Source organism: Marmota monax, unplaced genomic scaffold, assembly GCF_021218885.2.
Source record: "Marmota monax isolate L192 unplaced genomic scaffold, Marmota_monax_Labrador192_F-V1.1 WCK01_AAM20220418_F8-fsc00009, whole genome shotgun sequence".
NCBI lineage: Eukaryota > Metazoa > Chordata > Mammalia > Rodentia > Sciuridae > Marmota > Marmota monax.
This window is the reverse complement of record NW_026694710.1, coordinates 20,365,209-20,385,392: the sequence shown is the minus strand read 5'-3', so window position 1 is coordinate 20,385,392 and position 20,184 is coordinate 20,365,209. Positions and strand designations below refer to the sequence as shown.

At 50.5% G+C, this 20,184-nt stretch overlaps 1 protein-coding gene across 1 annotated transcript; it reads right to left on the bottom strand.

Annotated features, from left to right (window-relative positions):
* Positions 1-15,686: 15,686 nt before the first annotated feature.
* On the bottom strand, positions 15,687-19,461 carry Nkx3-2 (NK3 homeobox 2). Its single transcript, XM_046423809.1, has 2 exons — positions 18,833-19,461; positions 15,687-17,367 (listed from the first exon to the last, which is right to left on the bottom strand). The coding sequence occupies exons 1-2, from the start codon at positions 19,296-19,298 to the stop codon at positions 16,832-16,834; spliced, it is 1,002 nt and encodes a 333-aa protein (XP_046279765.1). The 5' UTR covers positions 19,299-19,461; the 3' UTR covers positions 15,687-16,831.
* Between the last annotated feature and the right edge of the window lie 723 nt (positions 19,462-20,184).

Below are 20,184 nucleotides of genomic sequence, written 5' to 3'. Positions count from 1 at the left end.
GGAAGGGAAAGAATGCAGAAATGAAAAACTGGCAGAGGAGCAGGCACATCTAGGTGCCGCTGAAGAAGCTAACCCTGTGTCCCCACCAAATGGCTGCAAAAGCCAAAAGCACAGAGAACCCTCTGCTCTGCCAGGCCTCAGGTTTCGACTCTCTTTGCAACGTGGTAATTTGGTAGTGAGTCCTCCCCCCCCCTCACCCATGTCCACCACAGCCCAAATGCCTGAGAACTAAACACTGGTGCAGACTCAGAGAGGTGGAGAGAGGCATCTGGTGCCCTGAACCGCACCCCAATCCCAGCTCTCTGCAACACCACCACTGGGCTCCGAGGAGCCAGGGAGTAACGCCAAGAGGCCCCTTGCTCACAACCACTTTCCGAATTAAATCCCTACAGTAGCCTCGGAGGGAAAGGCAAATTCCAGTAGAAAAGAACAGCCTTTTCTACACTGAGATGTCCTTCAGTCAGAGACAGAAGTTGCCCCAGGGGTGCTTTGAAAGCTTTCTGGGAAGGCTTAAACCTTGAACTTTGTGAATATGTTCCAGAAGGTCCTGCTTAGGTTCTTTTGTTTTCAGACATTTATGATCTAATAATAGGGGCTCTAGTTTCTCCCATATGCCAGACACACTGTCCACCATGTTCCATGCTCTAAGTCTAAATCTACAAAGTAGCCTGCCAGATCTCTCAGCACCTTGCAGGCATACAAGTTGATTTATGATTGACTTTCAGAAGGGGCATTTGCACTTCAGAATTCTACCCTTCCGTGGGCATTTGACGAAGAATCAAGTACCAAATGCCTACTCAGGGAGACTTGAAGCCAGCTTTCCTGCCCCACCACCAGGCCAGAAGAATCACATTAGAAACCCAGCACAACATTTGGACTTTTAATTGAGGCTCAGGGCTGCAAAGGGCCCTTAAACACCTGTGGTCAGCAGTCCTTCCTCTAGTGGATCACAGGAACACATTCCATCTAAGTTAGGGACCTGTTTTCTCTCCTGAACAGAAGACACACTTCCAACTGTCACCTACATTCCACAGCTCTTCCTGTGGGGAAAAGATGGTATGTCCTCTGCCAAGTGGAAATTGTTATCCTCCTTGGACAGGTGGCAGCCAGTTCAGAGAGGCTGTGACTGATGCAAGCCCACCCAGCTAGTGAAGGGTCTTGTCAGTCTTGAACTTAGATCATCCCTAAAGCCCTGTCTCTGAGTTATACACTCAATTACAAGTTATACACTCAATTACCTCATCTTCCTCTATGCTGGAAGCATCTGTAAAGGCAGTTTGTATACTAAGAAGAAATAAAAGCCAACAATATTTAGCTCTTACTGAGTGTCAGGCACTGAGAAAAATGCTTTACATATGTCTTTTTAAAGCAAACATAAAGCTCTCACATTGTACTAAGTATAGTTTTAAAAGCTTTACCTATATTTATTTAAGGTACATAATAGCTTTAAGACAGAGGCATGTTATCCTCATTTTACATAAGAAGAAACAGAGACACCCAGAGTTTATCGATTTATTCAAGTTTACCTGGTCAGTAAGCAACAGAACTGAAACTGACATCCAAGATCTTTGACTAGAAGGGCCTCCCTCCAAACTGCCCTCCTATGCAGCACTAGGGCCTCTTTCTGAAAAATTCTTGAGGGCTCCTTTGGGCCTATGATAGCCTCCATATTTGTTTAAATCAAGGCAACAACTTGACATTCCTTCCCCAGTGAGTTGTGGAGTCTTTCAAAATAGCTAACATGTATTGATGCTTAGTACATGCCAGGCATCAGTAATTGAATACTTATATGCCGAGCAATATTTTAAGCAATTTTGAAAGTCTGAACTGATATAATGCTCAACAAACCCCTTGGAATATTCTATCCCCAATTTACAGATGATCAAATTAAGGCCCAATAACTGGTAAGAGGACAAGTGGGGGTTGACCCCCAGGCTGTCTGGCTGAAAAATGGATTCGGAGTTCCCCCTTGCTCAGAGGACTCTGTACCAACATCTACCATCTCTTAATTGGGATTCATTTGCAAGAAACTTTCTGCTGAGCAGCAGCTCTCCTTCCAGCAGCCTAAAGGAGAAAGCCACTACTCCTAGACTTGGTCTCAGTCTCCAAACTGGTAAAATGAGAAGGGAAAGCAGGTCTTGGAGGTTTGTAACTTGTGACTTGCACCTGGAAGCCCCAAAGGATGAACTGTAGCCTCTCCATGGCTCCTGGGCACTGATTTTGTTGGTGTTCTGGGGGTGGATGAAAAAGGTACTGGGAATGGAACCCAGGGCCCTGCACTGATTAGTAAGCACTGAGCTACATCCCCAGTTCCTGAGCTTTTTTTTTTTTTTTAATGAGTCAGTGGCGCAGCAATCCAAGTTTTTGTTTGTTTGTTTTCAAACTCTGTGCCAGTTACAAAGCACTTTCATAAACATCCTCCCATTAGCACCTTCACTCCTGAAAGGTGGCTGGAACCCCGTTTATTCTTTCTTAAGGAATCAAAATCCGGAACCATCTGGACTGAACTGACCCACTTCTGCTTCGGAGGTGCCAGGGAAATAAGCCAAATAGGCTCCCACTCTCTCCCAATAGATGCCTTTGGCTTCCCTCCGTGGGAACTTCTAACTTATTTGAATCTAAAAATGTATTCTAAGATCTTTCTTTTTAATCAACAAAGCCCCGCTTTGGGGGTAGGCTGAGTTAGGCTTTGCTGGGAGATCAAAAGCCTTCGCATTTACCTTTACTGGCTGCCTCAGACTCCACCTCTTCCCAACTTCTCCCTAGACTTCTCTAAAGGTTCTGATCTTCAGGTCAGAAACAACAGTTAAGGCTGCGGCAGCGACCCTTTGTCATCCCCAGCAGGGAAGAAGAAGTGGGGCTGGCGGAGCAGATATCAGGAGCGAAGCAGCCCACAAAGGAGCAGCTTGCTCTGTGGCAGGCATGTGTGGCGAAGCCTGTGGCAAGGACAGGGAGATGCGCACAGCTGCTCCTGGCCGGCAGAATGCGGAGAAAGACATAAGTCTTCCGTGATTTCTCTTCTCCAACTCAGTTTCTCATTGACCTTCTTGGGTCAAAACTGCTTCCTCCCATGGAGAAGCACGATTAAACCCGAGTGTGTCTGCAAGCGCAAGGTAGAGCCCGAGGGTGGCTGGGGACACCTGGGCACTGTTTAGGAGTGAGCTAGTGGACAGCCAGAATCAAGGCGCCCATGACCCGCTTTGTGCTCAGCACAGACACAACCTCCTAAAATTCACACACAACCTCCTAAAATTCACGGTTGCTCTCTAAGGAAATTCGCAGTGCTGGTCCTGCTTCCTCACCTGACTGGGGGCGCATCCCTTAGCATCTGCCACGTTCCTGCACCAACCGCGCGGCAAGTGCGGAGCCAGCGCTTCCCCAGGACAAGTGGGTGAGTCCTGGATAAATTTGGCATCTTCTGGGTGCCTTGACAAGTGGCCTATTGATCACTTAGCCATTTTCAGAGACTTGCATTTCATACCTATTTTCCAGAGGTGGAATCCGAGGTTCTGTGACATATTCATAAGGCAGGATTAGTAAATTTTGAGCTGATACTCCCCTGCTCTGGTGGATCTCTGTACTAGCTAAGAATCAAATACCCCAGAGAACAGAATAAGTCCCCGCCATGAATTCCTGGTGGGCCAGGCTGTATCTGTATTTCTCTATCCCTGGTCCCCATCCCCTTGTCTAGACCCCACCCTAAAGTAGGTGCAGGGTGGGGCAACCTAAGACAAACCTAATAAAGTTGGCAGACAATAAGGTTCACTGGGTCCCCGTCCCCCCCCCCCCCAAAGTGGCCAAGACACTTCAGGGGATTTCTTGATTCTGGCTTTCCACCCAGTGGAACGTTTTTCTCACACCTGACTGATATGAGCCCTGAAAGTGAGACATCCTTCAGAGAGAGCTTTAAGAGCCTGAGTTCTGAGCCTCTTATTTCCTAATCAGTGCTGTGATCTTGGGCAAATTACCTGACCTCTCTGCCCCACAGTTTCCTCCTTAAACCGTTCAGATTATTGTTGCTTAAAAAAAAAAAAAATCTTTGCTCACTGATGGTTTTGTGACTTGCAAATAAAAGAACAAACTAGGTCTCTTTTCCCCTGGGCTGAAGGACACAAGAGTTTTATCACTGGAAACTCCAGGGATAATTCTGAGTAAAATTTACTGCCTATTACTTACTAGTCATGAGATCTTGGGCAAGTTGCATTCTCCTCTGCCCCTGTGTGCTCACTGAAATGGATCCCTGAAGATGGACCAGTCTCTAGGACCCTTTTCAAGCTCTGGTTTCTGCTTTTGGTGATAGGGGGCCTTTATGTGGGAGGGGCCAGAGGTTGAGAAGCCCCAAAGTCAATCCATCGGAGGCCCCTCTGGCTCCACCCTCTGGGAGCCACTGGCGGGTGGAAGCTCTGGGCTTCAGGACAGCTACACTGAGCTCAGAGGGGAGACCGCTGGCCCAGAGTTCCCGCCGCCACATATGGTCTGTGGATTTAGGTGTCAAAAACCGGAGAATTAGAAATGGTAATTTTCCGTCATTATGGCTGAAATGCGATCTGTCACAACAACTGGAACATGTCTCGGTGCTAGCAAAAATAATGTTCGTGATTAGGAATCATTATGCACGTCAAGCCGAGTCCATTAAGTTGTAGGGAGAAATTAGCCTTGACGGGCGGAATCAAACTACAAATATACAGGCCTCGCCTTCAGGAGGCCCAGCAGCCACCCTGGGGAGGAGGCAGGCTACAGTTCGGGTGTTTTCTTAGTAGGAAACTGCCCAGAGAATTAATACCCCTTCCCTGACCCCCGTGGGAGTCTCCCTTCCTCTCCCAACTCAAGTCCCCACCCTAGGAGTGGGACAGGGGGCAAGGCATTGCAGCCAGTAGCTAGAGGCTTTGAAGTGGCACAGGACCCCTGGCCAGTTCCCTGCCACCACTTCCAACTTGTGTGACCCTGTCCAAGTCACTTGACCCCCCTGAACTTTGTTCACTGGTCTGTAAAAGAAGGATAATCCCAATCACATCATGGGGGTTCTCATGAGGATTCAGTGAAATCAGTTGTGCCCAGCACACAGAGGCATGAGAATCTGCCAGACTCCCTTCCCTTCCTAGAACTCCTGTCTCTAAGCTGGGGGCCCTGGTGAGAGCATGAAGGTGATGAAGGCAGGAGTGTGTGTGTATGTTAGGGGCCAGTGTTGAATGACTGAAACATCCCATCAGGTCCTGAATAACAGGACCAGAATCTGTGCAGAATAAGAGGGGTGATCTCAGAGCCACCTATGTGACCCATTGGGCTATGCACATTTCTCCCTACCAACCCTGGCAGGAAAAGGGGCAATGGGTCCTCCACCCTGCCTTTTTCAGCCTACTCCCAGCTGCCAGCCTACCAGGATCCTTGATGTCACCAGTAGCTACACTGTCACCAAGAAGGTGGTCCATAGTAAACAGAGCAGGATTAAGAAGCCTGCCTTTTCAGGCTACTGCCCATGTCCCGTCTGAAGACTCAAGGTACTTGATTTTCCCTTGATGCCTCCCCAGCATAGAGTTTGGGGGAAGATTCTTTCCCAAAAGACAACAGGATGGAATCTAGAAAGTCTTCTTCCTTTCAGCCTTGGGTGCTTAAGAACCTTTTCAGAGTTTGTTCTGCACCAAGCATCAATCCCAAAAGACTTTGCCTTCATCATCTCCTTTTATTTCCTTTGTTGCATGGGACAAATGAGAATCAGAGGTTAGGCAGCCTGACACGGACCTGATCAAGCTGGTCCTGCCTTCAAAGCCACTTCAACTTGCAAGTTTTGGCCACTCAGCCTTTCCTATCTTTCCTCCTTCCTAGTGGCCTTCCTGATTTTGTGTGAAAAAGAAATGAGCTAACTAGTGTGACCACCTCTGCCTAATAGTGTTGGGACTCATTTACTCACTCGCTCTTATGCCTCATTTTTCTCTTCCATAAATAGGATCTCACCTCCTCAGCATTCTCGGTGGCCAGCGCCCACTTGTTTGAAGCCAAATAATCTAGGTTTGAACCCCAACAAGGCCACAAATACCGCAGCAATAGGGCCCATCCTCAAAGCGGGAAAACAGAAATCTGAGCAGCTGGGACAGATGAATCAACTAATTCACCAAAAGCACTCACTGCCCCGCGCGGGAAGAAAATGAAGCGTTAGATAAGCTCAGGTGCAATGATTGGAACACAGGTTTGGAGAAGTGCAGCTGGCTGAGAATGAGAAGTTGCCCCCAGTCCCTTCTGGAAACTTCTGAGGGTTTCTGACATCTCAGATCGCTAGTTATCTGGAATTCAGGTGCCCCCTCTAAAGGTGCAGGAGATTTCGGGGCTGCCACCCTCCCAATGACTTCTAGTCCTCCTTCTGGCCGGGCGGAGACACCGAGCTATTAAGAAAAGGAGGCGGGGAGAAAAGCGGCCCACACTCGAGCTGGGGCATGGTCTCCCCACCGTCCTGCTTTTCCAAAACACAGAGTAGGCTCAGACAGGGACCCAAGTGAAGGGACGCGGTGGGACAAAAGTTGAGCCCAGAAGAAAGAATCCTTTGCCAGACAGGGAGGCAGTGACGCGGCCCCAGCGAGAGCGCACAGAAAGCGCTCTTACAAATAGTTGCCGTTCCAGTGACCTTCCTCCAAATAATACTCCGCACTAATCTGAGACATGCTTTATTTTTCTTTTCACATTAATATCCTAGTCTCCTGCTAGACGGTGAACTCCACCACAGCGGGACTTTTCTCCTGTGAAACCCTGGCAGAGAGTAAGTGTCCAAGAGATATTAATGAATATCCGAACAAATACACAAATGCGTGGGAAAGGATGAAGGAGAGAGGGGAGAGCGATTCCACAACAAAGATTCCCACCTCCCCCATTTAAAAGCATCTCTAGTTTTATGCTTCCCCCAGGAGCTAACAGTTTAGATTCTCCTAGGCCCGCAGCTTCTGAAGACTCCAGCCAGCTTCCGCAGGCTCTGAGGCTCTTTCCCCGGCCGTGCTGGGGCTGGGCGCTCCCCAGGACTGAACCTGGCAGGCGGGGCTCCGCTTTCCTCTAGCCAGAGGACCAGCATGGCCAGGAAGTGCCTAGCCACAGGCAGCCTTGTGTGGACAATTATTGTAAATCCAATAAATACAGACATCTTAAGAAATAACTAATTTTAAAGGAGTTCTGCAAATTCTTTTGAACAGACAGAATGCATTGGAAAGGGAAGTTCCCCTTCGACGTATTTCATATATATTCATATATATATATATATATATATATATATATATATGCCTGTATATATAAATAGGTATCTCTACACACACACACACACACACACACACACACACACGAGAGAGAGAGAGAGAGAGAGAGAGAGAGAGAGAGAGAGAGAGAGAGATAGTTCTGGCTATGGGAACCCAGGGCCTTGTGTAAACACTCTTCCATTAAGCTACACCTTCAGTCCCCTATTGAATTTTATTTGTTTGTTTGTTTTTGTGGTGTGGGGGATTGAGCAATTACACTTAATGAAATATACATATCCCTCACTTTTTTGTTTGATTTTTTGGTGCTGGCATAGAACCCAGGGCCTCGTGAGTGCTAGGTTGTTTTTAAACCACAACTGCAAATGCAAATGATGTGAGAAACTTGTTGCTTTGTAAAAGATTTCAAAAGGAGGTTAGATTTTTTTTTTTTTTTGGTTGTTGCTGCAATCGCTCAGTGCTTCCTGTCCATTCTTTACCATCTCTATAAATTGTTTAAAGTGGCACATATTCCTCATTTAGCTTTGCAAACTTATCAACTAGGCTATACTTATCTAGTAACACCAGTTACTCAAGGATCATGTGATTCATTCACAGCACATCTTTGGGGTAATTGTTTTCCCAAGAGAGTAGTGCTCCCTGGGGTTCCCTGAAAGCCTGGCTTCAAAGCCAGTGGTTGTGCACACGGGAATTTTCAGGATGAATAGCTCACTGCCCTCCCTCTGGAGGGCCAAGAATCTCTGGATTGTTTTTCCAAAGGATTGCTCCTAGCCAAGTCACCAGCTTCTTGGCTCCTGTGACCTCTAAGGGAACCAGACCCACCTGTCTGGAGCTTAAAAGGAAGTGTAGAGGAGTTGGTTCTTGAAATGTAAAAAGATCTACTATGTAGATCTTCCATTTGAGTCCTTAGTATGTTCCAGGCCCTACACTGGGAATCCAGAAAGCATGGGCAGTTGCTGAAAAGCAGCTATCCCAATAAGTTTTTTTTTTTTTTTTTTTTTTTTTTTTTGTGGAAGAGACCTCCAGGGATGGAACCCAGCCTTTTTAATACTTTATTTAGAGACAAGGTCTTGCTTAATTACTGAGGTTGGCTTTGAATGTGAGATACTCCTGCTTCAGCCTCAAAATCACTGGAATTACAGGTGTGTGCCACCACACTCAGCTCCCAATAAGTCTTTTTTGGTCATAGCCCCAACCCAGCACTAGATATGAGCCATGTGAATCTGAAACAAAGGTGTCTGGACAAAGGTACTCTACTAGGACCCTCTGAAGTCTATGCTCCCTAAGGGTACTTCCCACCATCTGGTTGACTACTGCTACCTCTCTCAAGGTGTCTTTATTCTCCTCTGCCCAGTCTCTGAACTCTGTTGGCTAGCTGGCTCACACCACACTGGAGCATCTGTCTAATTTCAAAATTGGACTATTTTTCTCTATGAGAGGGAAATGAATAGGTTTGTTTTTGTTTTGGTTTGGTTTTTGGTTTTTTTCAGGGCCCTGGATTTTCCAGCCCTTAGCTAGTTTGGGAAAGTTAATGTGCATTTCGATACGTCCAGGTATGAGATAGAGGATGGAATGTTCAGTCCAGTTTGCTGGGGTGAAGCCTGATGACTAGACACAGAAAGAGTCCTAATTGCTGAGGCTGGAGCACTTGACCCTAAGGCAAGCCCAGCTCTCACACTAGGTTTTTGCCCTAGAACCCATGCCCAGCTGGCAGAAGGAACAAGAAGGAGGGTTGGGCCTGGCTTTGCAGAGTCCTCCTGGCCCTGCAACCCCCTTTGCCAGCCTCCCAGGCACTGGGAGTCTGAGGTGGGAAGAGTTGGTTTTTGTTTGCTTGCTTTGGTTTTTTCGAGGACAGACATGGGGAAATCTGGAGGATCCTGGTTCTCATTCATGAGTCTTTTCAGTACCTCTTTGAAGCCAATGAGCCTCAGGCCCCACTGTAGACGCTAGAGCCACCTCAAAAGGCCCTCCCAGTCTGGTCTTCCCAGAGGTCGGCCGCACAGCCACTCACAGATCATTTTATCTCTACGCCCAAGTGGTAAGAGCAGGAATTGTGGACCTACTCAGAAGGAAATTTGAATTCAAACTTGGTGTATGGGGGGACCCAGGGAAGATCTGAGAAAACCGCGAAGAACTTGAACTTAAACAGGCAGTCTTCTCTTCAACCCATGTCCCCGCAGGCTCTCTTTTCTTTCTCACTATCTTTGTATGCTGTGTCTTTATCTTCCTTTCCCACGGGCCAGGGGTCCAAAGGTACCTGGTTCGACTCCCTGGATGGGGGAAGGGAAGACAGGGAAGCTTCCCGGCCCCCTCCCCACAGGTCAGTCGCCCAAATGGCAGGTGTTCCTGGCTGCCTCCTGACACTGTTAGGAATCTGTGGGACACAAGCTGGAGTGGAGGTTTTACTATTTGGTTTTCGCATCCTCAAGAGGACTGATTCCTTTGAAGCCTTTCCAAAAAAAAGAAAAAGAAAAGAAAAAAAAAAAAAAAAAAACAAGCATAAAGTTAGAGTGGGCCCACAGATTCCTCAAAGCTAGGAGGACAATTTGGTACCACCCAAGCTCCTCGGCCACCTTTGAATCCGCGCGGACTTCTAACCTGCGGTCCACACAGAGCGAGGCTGGATGGATGCGGGACGGGGAAGTCCGGAGTCGGCGCTGTGAACGACCCGACCCCAGCGGTTCCCACGAGACGAAGCCCCGCTGTACTGAGAGCCTGGCACCCGCGCGCTCACGTTTGTGGGTGTGGATGCGCAAAAATTCCAGCGGCACAGCTCGCCGAGCCTCCCAGGGAGGCCTCGGCGCGCACAAGGGAAGGCATTCAAAAATGTTAATAAGCTCATTAAAATGAGCAGCTTTACTGGCTGTCGTTTTACAGGGAGCCGCCCACCCTCGCTTTCTGGCTGGCCGAGAATGCAAAAGCACTTGTGACATTCTCCCCCGCTTAACGCATTTTCCATCCAAGGACAAGGTACTCTCCATAGTCCAACGCGGTCCAGAGGTGGAATAGCCTCAAGTCTCCTCCCTCTCGAGCGCAGTGGGTGGGGAAAAGGAAAAGCTGGATTTTTCCAAAATAGCTGACCACTCAGGCCATGAAAGGCAAAGCAGAGGAGGTCCAGATAATGACATTCCAGCGGAGGCCTGCAGGGCAGCAACTCAGAACACCTCAAATCCCTAAAACAAAACAAAACCTCCTTCCCAAACGAAAACCAAAATTGCTCTGGAAGGGAATGATTCATTATTTAAAGTAGAAAGGCGTTGTCCTTTTACCTTCTTTCCAGCCAGAGCTGATTGTGGATTCCAGTTACTTAAGGGCCTTTCAACTTAAAAAAAAAAAACTTTAAGATTCTGCAACTCAGCCCCAGGCCTGTGGAGTCCAGACCTCAGGAAGCCTTACTGTATGGACCAATGGAGCCATTGCGACTCCACCCGCCTCCCACTCTCGCGTGTGCAGGACGCCTAATAGTTCTTATCTCAAGCATCGTCCACCTGACATCAGGACACACGTCCAACTCCTAGAGAGAGAGAGAGCTGAGGCCTTACTGGTGGGTGACAGGATTGGAACCAGAAGAACTCATCTAGAAGCCCCGCACAGAACCTTGCACTAGATCTTCATTTCTGGGGGTTTAAAGATGCAATTACAGGGCTGGGGATGTGGCTCAAGCGGTAGCATGCTCGCCTGGCATGCGTGCGGCCCAGGTTCGATCCTCAGCACCACATACAAACAAAGATGTTGTGTCCGCCAAAAACTAAAAAAAAATAAATATTAAAAAAATTCTCTCTCTTAAAAAAAATAAATATGCAATTACAGAAAGTACGGGAAGAAGCAGGCGCTCACAGGAGCCCCTAAGGTCTTATGCAGAGATCATCACGCTGTTGTCCCTGGAGGCGCACAAACCGCTGGGCTGCGCCCCACTCGGGGACTACCAGTTGGGACAGGAAGGGGAGAACAGGGTGCTTGTGCGAAGGAGCGTGGAGAACCAAAGAGCTCACTATGCACACCCACTCAAGCTTGGAGGAAACGTTTTAAGTTCGGCATGTAGCTTACCAGAGACTCCAAGGAAGGTGATGCCCTCGGTGTCAGGTGACGCCCCCGCAACTCACTTGCTTTCCCTCTGAACTCACATTCAGACAGAACGAAGAGGTGCTATTCATGAGGACCACAGATTCCAGCTGTGCGAGTCCAAAGTCCCCGCTGCCCCCTTTCCCTGATGGCCTCAAAGCAAAAAGTCTTCCTCTGGACGAGGGGCTAGGTGCGGGCCCGCAGGTCTATTTCCCAGTTCTCACACTAGCCAGTTGCCCTTAATATAGACTTTTCCCGTTTCCTTCACAGGAAGTGTAGCTAGCCTCACACATACACTCAACAAATTTATAAAAAGTTATTCAACTTAAACTTGTACCCTACACAGGACCACCCCTGCTTGCAGTCTTTTCTTATAAATGCTTAAATGATTTTACCAAGGCAATTTATTTGAATAATTCCTATGTGCCACTATAAGAAAAAAAAAACAACTTATTATTGGATGATGTAACTGCTTACAATAAAACAATTTTTCTTTTGCAATCCTGCCTTGGGATTTTTTCCATTTTTAAAACATTTATATCAGGAGACCAAAACCTCTGACAGATCCTAAGTTCATCAGACCACAGTGCACTTAGACTCCCGCCCCTGGAAGTATGTAGGAATTCAGATCAGCAATTCAGCATTGCACAGAGTTCGTAGTAGTAATAGTAGTAGTAGTAGCAAATGTCAACAATAAAAAAGGTCCTACCAGTCAGTCCTACAGTACTTAATGGTTTTCAAAGTGCATCCACACTTCTGTGATCCAACCTCTAGAGCCAAACCTGGGGAATGCCAGTGCTAAAGAACAATCTATTCATCTATTCGACTACCATGAATCCTGAAGCATGATTTGAATCCTATAATAAGGGCTTTGAATGACCTTGACTCCACCTCTTAGTGACCTATGATGGTAGAAAAATCACATTGCCTCTTTGAGCCTCAATTTCCTCTTCTGTGAATGGAGGGCAGGTTCACTAGGCTACAGGCAGCTTCAGTGAACCAGAACAGGATATAATTTGGAGGCATATCTTCATGTATAAAGACAAATGAATGGAGTTGTTGTTGTTTTGTTTGTTTGTTTTTGCTGTTATTGTCATTCTTCTAAACATTGTTAGGTTATTCCTTTATTCCTTGTGATTTCCTTGGATTAGAAGCTCTGCTGTTTTCTTCATCGAAGTGGCTTCTGCAGCAGCAGAGTGCCCTCCCTGAGTGCGTGCAAACACCCATGCTACAGCAGCTCTTTCTGACTTACAAAGTGCTTTCAAGCATTTGCTGCCTCTCGCAGTTTCTGCATAGCTCTGTGCCATTTCCAATTAAAATATTTGGCAGAGTAAGATTGGTAGACTACAAGGTTGAAGCCTCAGAGCTCCTTTGGCAGCAGGCTGGGCTCCAGCACCAGTCTATTTTGCTTCCCCCTAAAGAGTGCTGCCCCATGCCCCCTGATTGTCCTTTGGAGCCTAGGGCCTCCTCCACTACTTTCCAGGTTTCTGGGAAATATCTGATTCTTCCTATAGCTTATGCTCTGTTGGTGATGGCTTTCCCTTGAGCAAAGCAGGAGGCTTTCTGTAAGTGGGCTGAATTCTGTGGACTTTGCAGGTGGAGGACAGATTCTACATTTTCCTCCATACATAACATCAACAGAAACTTGGGTAGAGAAGAGTGGATGTTCAGCTGTCGGTAGAGAGGTCTGGTGGCTGGTCAGGAAATTATAGTCACAGGACCCTTTCCTGGAGGGAGGTCTGCTGGTGTGGGATGAGGTTCTATTTCTCTGCAGTATTGGCCTGTCATTGCCAGGCTTTGCTCCAGAGGCCCCCTCCCTCTGACAGGAGGGGACCGGGAACTAGGACCAATACTTCATCTTTCACTCCTCAAAAACCCCGACAGGCCACTCCTCCAGCCAACCCAGTCTCTTTAGGTTCAGGTCACCGGACACTACTGAGTCACTGCTTGGAGGTGTCAGGACATAGTGTTGGAGACCATTTCCCACTGTCTCCAATGACATTAGATTAGCCATCACCCTCTCCCCTTTCTCAGTGTGGAGGTCATGCAAGGATGCAGAGATTCACTACAGCCAGTAAGCCATTTGTTTTTGAAAATAGAATCCAACCTCAACTCTGCAATATCCCTGTATAACCAAACATTCTATAGAGAGGCACAGAAACCTAAGCTCTTGGAATGGGACAAAGTTTGAGATAAATGAGGCCAGCAGACCCAAGTGCCATCCTTTCTCTCCCCACCCCCACACACACCAGTGACATTTGACAGCTATTGATACCAAACTTGCTGCCAGAGTGAGATCTGTGAGTCAACCTTGATCCTTGGGACTCCTTTCAGCCCCAGTCATAGTGAATTCTGTCTCCTTTCCCAGCTATTCCCCTTGCCTTGGTTTATCTATCTGTAAAGTGGGCAGGTGAGTCCTGAAGATCCCCCAAGGCCAACTCTAATGCTCACTAAAAGACAAATGGACAGAAGGATGAAGAAGAGGAAGAACTCAGGCTCAAGTTGCAACTCTGATTGCTCTGAGACAGGCCTCCAGGAGGAAAAGAGGGCACGTCAGAGAGTAGTGAAGAGCCCCTGGAGCAGTCAGCAGGGTGTCAGGAGCAGGGCTGTTTTCCAACTAAAAAGGGGAGTGGGTAGGAAAGGGTGGGAAAAAGAAATAAAGTAATGCCAGTAATGCCGTAATTTCCAACAGAAATCGCATCTGAAGCCTAAGACGCGGGTAAAGACATCGGTCTTGGGTCTGGAAATGAGGTAGGAAATCTTCCTAGATCTAGCAAGATTCAGAGGTTGCTTCGGACTCCAGACCTCAGAGCAGTCCCGGGGCAACTGGAAGGGAAATTGCTACAATCCTGATCAAACTGAATTCTCTTGAGTCTTTCACCCGGCTGCTCCAGTTAGCCCAATAGGGCCGGCCCAGGCCGGGATTGCTGGAGTGGGAGAGGGAGAGAAGGGGCGCCGCCCCACCCGGTTGGGATGGGAAGGGAAGGCTGGTGTGCGGGACGAGGGAGCTGGGGGGTGGGGGTGCGACCCTGGAACTTCGTTCCTTTTTCTCTTTGAAACTTCCCGATTGTTTCACCTACAAAATTTCCCTCTTGGCACGCAGCAACAAACTACTGCCATTTTCAGAGAGAGCGAGAAAAAGAGAAAATCAATCTCCCCTTCCTAAAAACCCACATTAAACGGAGCTCTCTAGGGAAAGAAAAGGAGGAGATTGTAACGTTATCGGAAACGTTCCAACTTTCTACAAGGAAAATGCATTTATGATTAATTATAAAATCAAAGTGTAATTTTAAAATATTTCAAAAAGAAAATGATTGCAGGAACCATCTGGAAGGTCGTTGGGCTTGGAAGGGAGAGGGCGGGGTATGCATTTTCTGAGGCCCTTTGCCTTTCACTTTTCGCTGTTCCCGGAAGGGGAAATCTTTTGGTAAAGCACTGGTCGCCACGCTCCTCCTCTGCTGGTAGAAGGGTTGAGGGACTCTTTGCTGCGGCCTTCCCAATAGGCAGGGAGGCCGGGAGGCTGGGGAAGATTGTGGCTAGGGAATGGCGCAAATCAGCCTTTTCCCTCCAGGTGAAGTTGAAAGAAGCCGAGGCCTGGATTTCCGTGTTTCCGGGCTCTGGAGCACCGAATCGAGGCCTGGGCGCCTGCAATGTGGCATTAACTCTTCCTCGCTCGCCCCGGACCTTGCGGGAGGGCGGAGCTGAGACAAGCATTTTGCTGTGGTGAATTGGGTATTGGGGAGTCTGGAACGCCAGAGGGGCCTGTCCATCTGTAACGTGGAGTAATAAATAAACCTCGCCCAGCCCATCTTCTGCTCCCCCAATGGATTTCGGTACAGGGAAAAACGACGACATGTCATTGAAGGGGCAGAAGCGCTTTGAAACACCATAGAGCACTATTTGCTCCCAGCAGAAAAAAATGCCCAAGGTGCTCCTTCCCTGGAGAATTGGTTCAGAATTTCAAGCTGGAGTGTTTACTAGCCCGTTTTGGGAATGAAATAAAAACTGGATCACTAAAGAGAAATGCTCCGAAAATCGAAAGCAAACAGGATAGCGGAGGACTCGAAAAATGTCCCCAGATTAGAGAAGGGCATGGAAATTGGCTGTGGGTTCAACTATGCCCTGGAGAAAACAAGGATTCCTAGAATTGGCTAGGGGATTCAGTGGGATTCACCCGTGACTCCTACAACCCCCCAAAGTGGCGATTCCCTGAGCTCTATGGGTTCAAGCCCTTCCTGCACGATGGGGGCCGCTCCTGGGGAGGCAAGACGTCCCCAGTCCAAAAGGAAAAAGAGTCTGGGAACGTGAGCTCCAGCCACTTCCAACCCGCATTGTTGGTTCCCCCAAAGCCAAAGCCGCACGGAGAGTTTCAGAGAAAACACAGCGTCAAGGAGGGCAAGTTAAACTAAAAGTTTATAAATAAAAAAAAAAAATACAGCGAATAGTTTCCAAACTTCACAAATCTTTTTAAAGATAATACTCTAGTTGAGTGCACAGTGCCCTTAAGGAGGCGGCGAAAAGCGGCGAGGTTGACCAGACAGGTAGGATCACCTGTCTTAGGAAGAGGTGAGGAATAAAAAGGGGAGTCCCGAGCCAGAGCGCAGAAATCCCGAGGGGGTCTGGTAGAAACCAAGGGCCAGGCGGCTGGACTGCGGAGGATGCCGTGGGAAGGCTGGCCGGGGATATTCACATTGAATATAAAAATAACCGTTATTTGATTACAAACAACTGAAAAGTGCTACAAGTCTTAACCTCCTTTGAAAAATAAAAAGAAATAAAGGCAAGTTTCTGCGAAAGGCAGCTCTGGGTGTGCTCTCCTCTCATTGGGGGCTCCCACCGCACTCCCCATTTGGGCGCGGCCCTGAACTTCGTTGGGAAAGGGAAGTGTGGGGGCTTCCTGACCTGCCCCACGCTTAGAGGTTCCTTTTCTTACATTCAGCACCCTATAGGGCACCCCTGTCCGTGCTCTGGAGGGATGGGCGGAGGCCCCCCAAACCAAACCCTTCACAGTTCAAATCACCCCCTGGCCTGGGGCAGCCAGGCTTCCGCACTCCTTTGTCACAAATGCAATTTTCAAAAATAAGAGATATGTAGATACACATAGATCGGTAGCATGGATACCATGAACTAGTGTGGCCTAGCGCATGAAGCTCTCGGCAGGCCTGAATTTCCGGGGATTCAGGCTATGTGGTCTCCACGAGTCCTCTCTGCTCCGGGGAAACACCATCCCCAGGCGAACACAATCCAAATACGAATCCAAATCCACAGTCGTGGTAATAAATAGTGTCCCGGGGCTTACAGGCAGGTGAGGGACAAGCAGGGCTCCTAGGCCATGGGGTGACTCTGTTCAAATTAGAAAAAAAGGCGCCCCCTTTGGGCTGACTTAGTTCAGGTCACACGTGTTGACTGGCGGAGCCAGAGCTGGACTTGATCCGGCACTTGCCCCTTGGGCTGAGCGCCCCTGCACAGAGTACAACCTGCACAGCTGTCGGCGGAGGTCCGCGCTAGGGCGCAGGAATCACTGGGCGATTCCAGGCGGCTCACTGGGTGCCTGCAGCGGCGGCGCACGTGGAGAGCGCCCAGCCCGGGAGGCAGTAGTAAGGGTAATAGTAGGAGGGCTGAAGTGGCAGAAGCGAAGGTGGCCTCAGCACCTCGCCCGGCAAATACTGTCTCTGGTCGTCACGCACCAGCACCTTTACTGCCACCTTCTTGGCTGCGGGCGCCGAGGCCAGCAGGTCGGCGGCCATCTGCCGGCGCTTGGTCTTGTAGCGACGGTTCTGGAACCAAATCTTCACCTGAGTCTCAGTGAGCTTCAGTGACGCTGCCAGGTCAGCGCGTTCGGGCCCGGACAGGTAGCGCTGGTGGTTAAAACGACGTTCCAGCTCGAAGACTTGCGCGTGGGAGAAAGCGGCCCGGGAGCGCTTCTTTCGGGGTTTGGGCGCCGCGGGCTCTTCCTCCTCCTCCGCGCCGCCCGCCGGCCCGCCGCTGCCTCCGCCGCCCGCCCCGCTGCACAGCCCTGGCAAGCGGGCACCTCCGGGGCCAACACCGTCATCCTCTGCTCTCGGGCTGCGGTCGCCTGCAGACCCAGAAGGAAACAAAAACAAGAGGCCGTCACATTGATGAGATTATGTGCGTGTACGAATATGCCACTATGAACCACACTATTCTATTATGCACTAGTAAAAAAATAAATAAATAAACAAGAGAATGACAGAGTGGCAGAGTGAGTCTGGGTTTCAACTGCAGGGGCCAACCAGACTAGTTGGGGCCGGAAATACACTTTGATCCCACCAAAACGGAGGTGAAGTTCCGGAATCCATGGGCTCCGGACCCATGTCTCAGAAGCCTATCCCATCCGCTTCTCGCATCTAGGCCTCTTCTGGTGAGGGTAAAGGAATCAGCAACTATGCCAGCGCTGGGTTTCCCGTGCACTCTGAGCTCCAGGTTCCCCTTAGTAACGTGTCCCCTTAGTAACGTGGGACGCTGGGCCTGAGCATCCCTGCAAGCCCTCGGCTCTCAGCATCGAGACTTGGAGGTCTATGCTGCGTTTCTGTGTTCCTCCTCGGGCTCACCGCCTCCCCACACTCACACTCACAAATGTGTGTTGTCACAGCACACACGCATTGGCTACACGTAAAGGGAATGTCGGGGGAACAGATCTTGGAACCAGAGGTAAGTGGACTGTTCTTCCCCGACTGCTTTGGATTGCAGCGCCAAGACTTAGGTGGGTTTTCCGACTCTCTTCCCGAGAAAATGAGAAGAGGGATTGAGTGGTGCAGCGAGGTGTCTTTCCCTGGCTCCGGTCCTAAGTTTCTTCTCCCTGGAGCACCCCAGTACAGTGGTCTACTGTGCTTGCCTGTTTTGAGCCAGGCTAGGCCTATAGTAGCTTGCACCGGGGTCAACTTCACACCAAGAAATGTTTCAGCTTCTGGCTGAGGAGTCTCCTCTCCTGGGTGCCTTAGTTCTGACCTCAAATTCACCCTCTCCCTTCAGGTGGCTACTGAGTTTGCTCCCAGCTCCTGCTCTCCCATCCCTAGGGCTGAAAAACTAAACCAGCCTTTTCCCCCCAAAGCCCCTCTTTCTTTAAGTCCTGGGCTCTGGCCCACTTGGAGGTGTCCTTCACAACTTATTCGTATTAGGTATAGGTTGAGTCATGGGATATCCAGACGTTAGGGTATTGGGCCACCGCCAGATCACTGTCTACCTGAGGTCTCTGGTCCCCTTTTGCTGACTTTGAGGATTTGTGGACAGACACAGCTAAGGCACTGACGATGAACTCCGCCGAACTCTCCCAGCGCAGAATGCAACTGTTCACTTCCAACCCGGCCCAGGGCACACTGCCTCGAGGAAGCAGGGCTTTGAGGAGTTCCTCAACCTCTGGGGGTTCCAGTTCCCAGAGGGTCAGGGAAGTCCTCGCCAATGTGCAGAACCTTGGGACCTGGCCAGAAGCTGAGCCCCCAGGCTCAGTTTGCCGCAGCAGGCCCACCCTACTCCCCATGGTGACCTCCTTGTTCAGCCCCCTTTCCCCAAAGCCAGCAGACCTGAAACGCTGGCTGACATCTCGCTGTCGCTCCGGCCCGCGGCTTCCTCCTCCAGGTCTTTGGCGGCGTGCAACTCGCAGACCGGCTGGTCGAGGCCCAGGGTCCCCCCGGCCACGCCGGCCCCGCTGGCTGCCGGCACGTCTGCGCAGCGCCGCCGGTTCTCGTTGTCCTCGCTGAGAGCAGAGTCCGAGTCCCAGCCTCCCGGGGTCTCCGCAGTCTGCCCCGCAGCTGTTCTGGCCCGGGCAGGAGACGCTAGCAGTGAGTCCTCGGCGCCCCCCAGCGAACCCGCGTCCGTCTCCCCAAAGAGCCGCCAGCAACAGACAGCGGGCGCTGCGGCCACCGCCACCGCGGTGCTGCCAGGCGCCGAGCGCCCCTCTGGCACTGCTACCCCGCCGCGCTCCTCTTTCTTGTTGAGGATCGCCTGGATGGAAAAGGGCGTCAAGGTGTTGGCGCCGCGCACAGCCATCTGCGCCGCTGGCCGGAGCGGGCGGCCGGCCGGGCGGGCAGCTGGGGCGCGGGGCAGCTCCGAGCCAGACAGAGGACGCCAGCAACCCGAGCGCGAGTGAGCCGGGCGCGCCAGGCCCTCGCAGCCCACTACTGCGCAGCTCTGCAGCCCCCGCCCCCCTCTATCCAGGGTCTGCTCCGACCCTCGCCCCCACCTCCGAGGCCCACCCCGCCTGGAGACCCCCGCCCCCTGAATCCAGCGCCAGACGCTCTCCTTTCCCGGCTCAGCTGGATTATCTCATTGCCTATCGCCCTTAGGGGCGGGCCAGGGTTTGCCCCCTCCGAGGAAGTTGGGGAGAATTGGTGGGGGCCCCTCCGCAGCTTCAGTCCCTAGTTCCGCCGGGGCGCACGGCCCAAGTCACTTTTCCTTAGCGCCTCTGTCTCTTCCCCGCCTGCAGGATCGCGCTCCCGGTCGGTCCTCCCTCTTCCCCGCTGGGCTGGCTCTTCCGGAGCCCACCCCCCTGGCGCGGCGGCGGCGGCGGCGGCGGCCTCTGGATTCCGAGAGGAGCGGGGCACCTTTTTACCCTCCGCCCTGGTTTTATCTGTTTCTTCTCTCCTTCCCCAGCGTTCCACCGAATCCCCCTCCCGCCCGGGTGTCATTCCTCAACGCTGAGTGACAGCTTCAGGTCACACCCCTTCACTGGGCTGTCCGGAGCACTCCGGGCCGTGGATTGGCTGGCTCCAGCAGAGAGACGTTGACTGGAAGAGGCAAAACTGGGCACGTTGAGCTGCTACAGAAAGAGTCGGATTTAACCTCTTCTCTCCTGAGCCTGGTCCTCGAAGCATCCCCCAGTAACGAGGAGGCTCACCCATCCCGAAACTCACTTTGGCAGATATGACCACCGACT

Bases quoted from the DNA above. Each gene is read 5' to 3' on its own strand.
- Nkx3-2 (XM_046423809.1), bottom strand. From the start codon at position 19,298: ATGGCTGTGCGCGGCGCCAACACCTTGACGCCCTTTTCCATCCAGGCG. The intron at 17,368-18,832 runs GTCTGCTGGCTT...CTGGGTCTGCAG, and splicing joins GATGTCAGCCAGCGTTTCAG to GCGACCGCAGCCCGAGAGCA.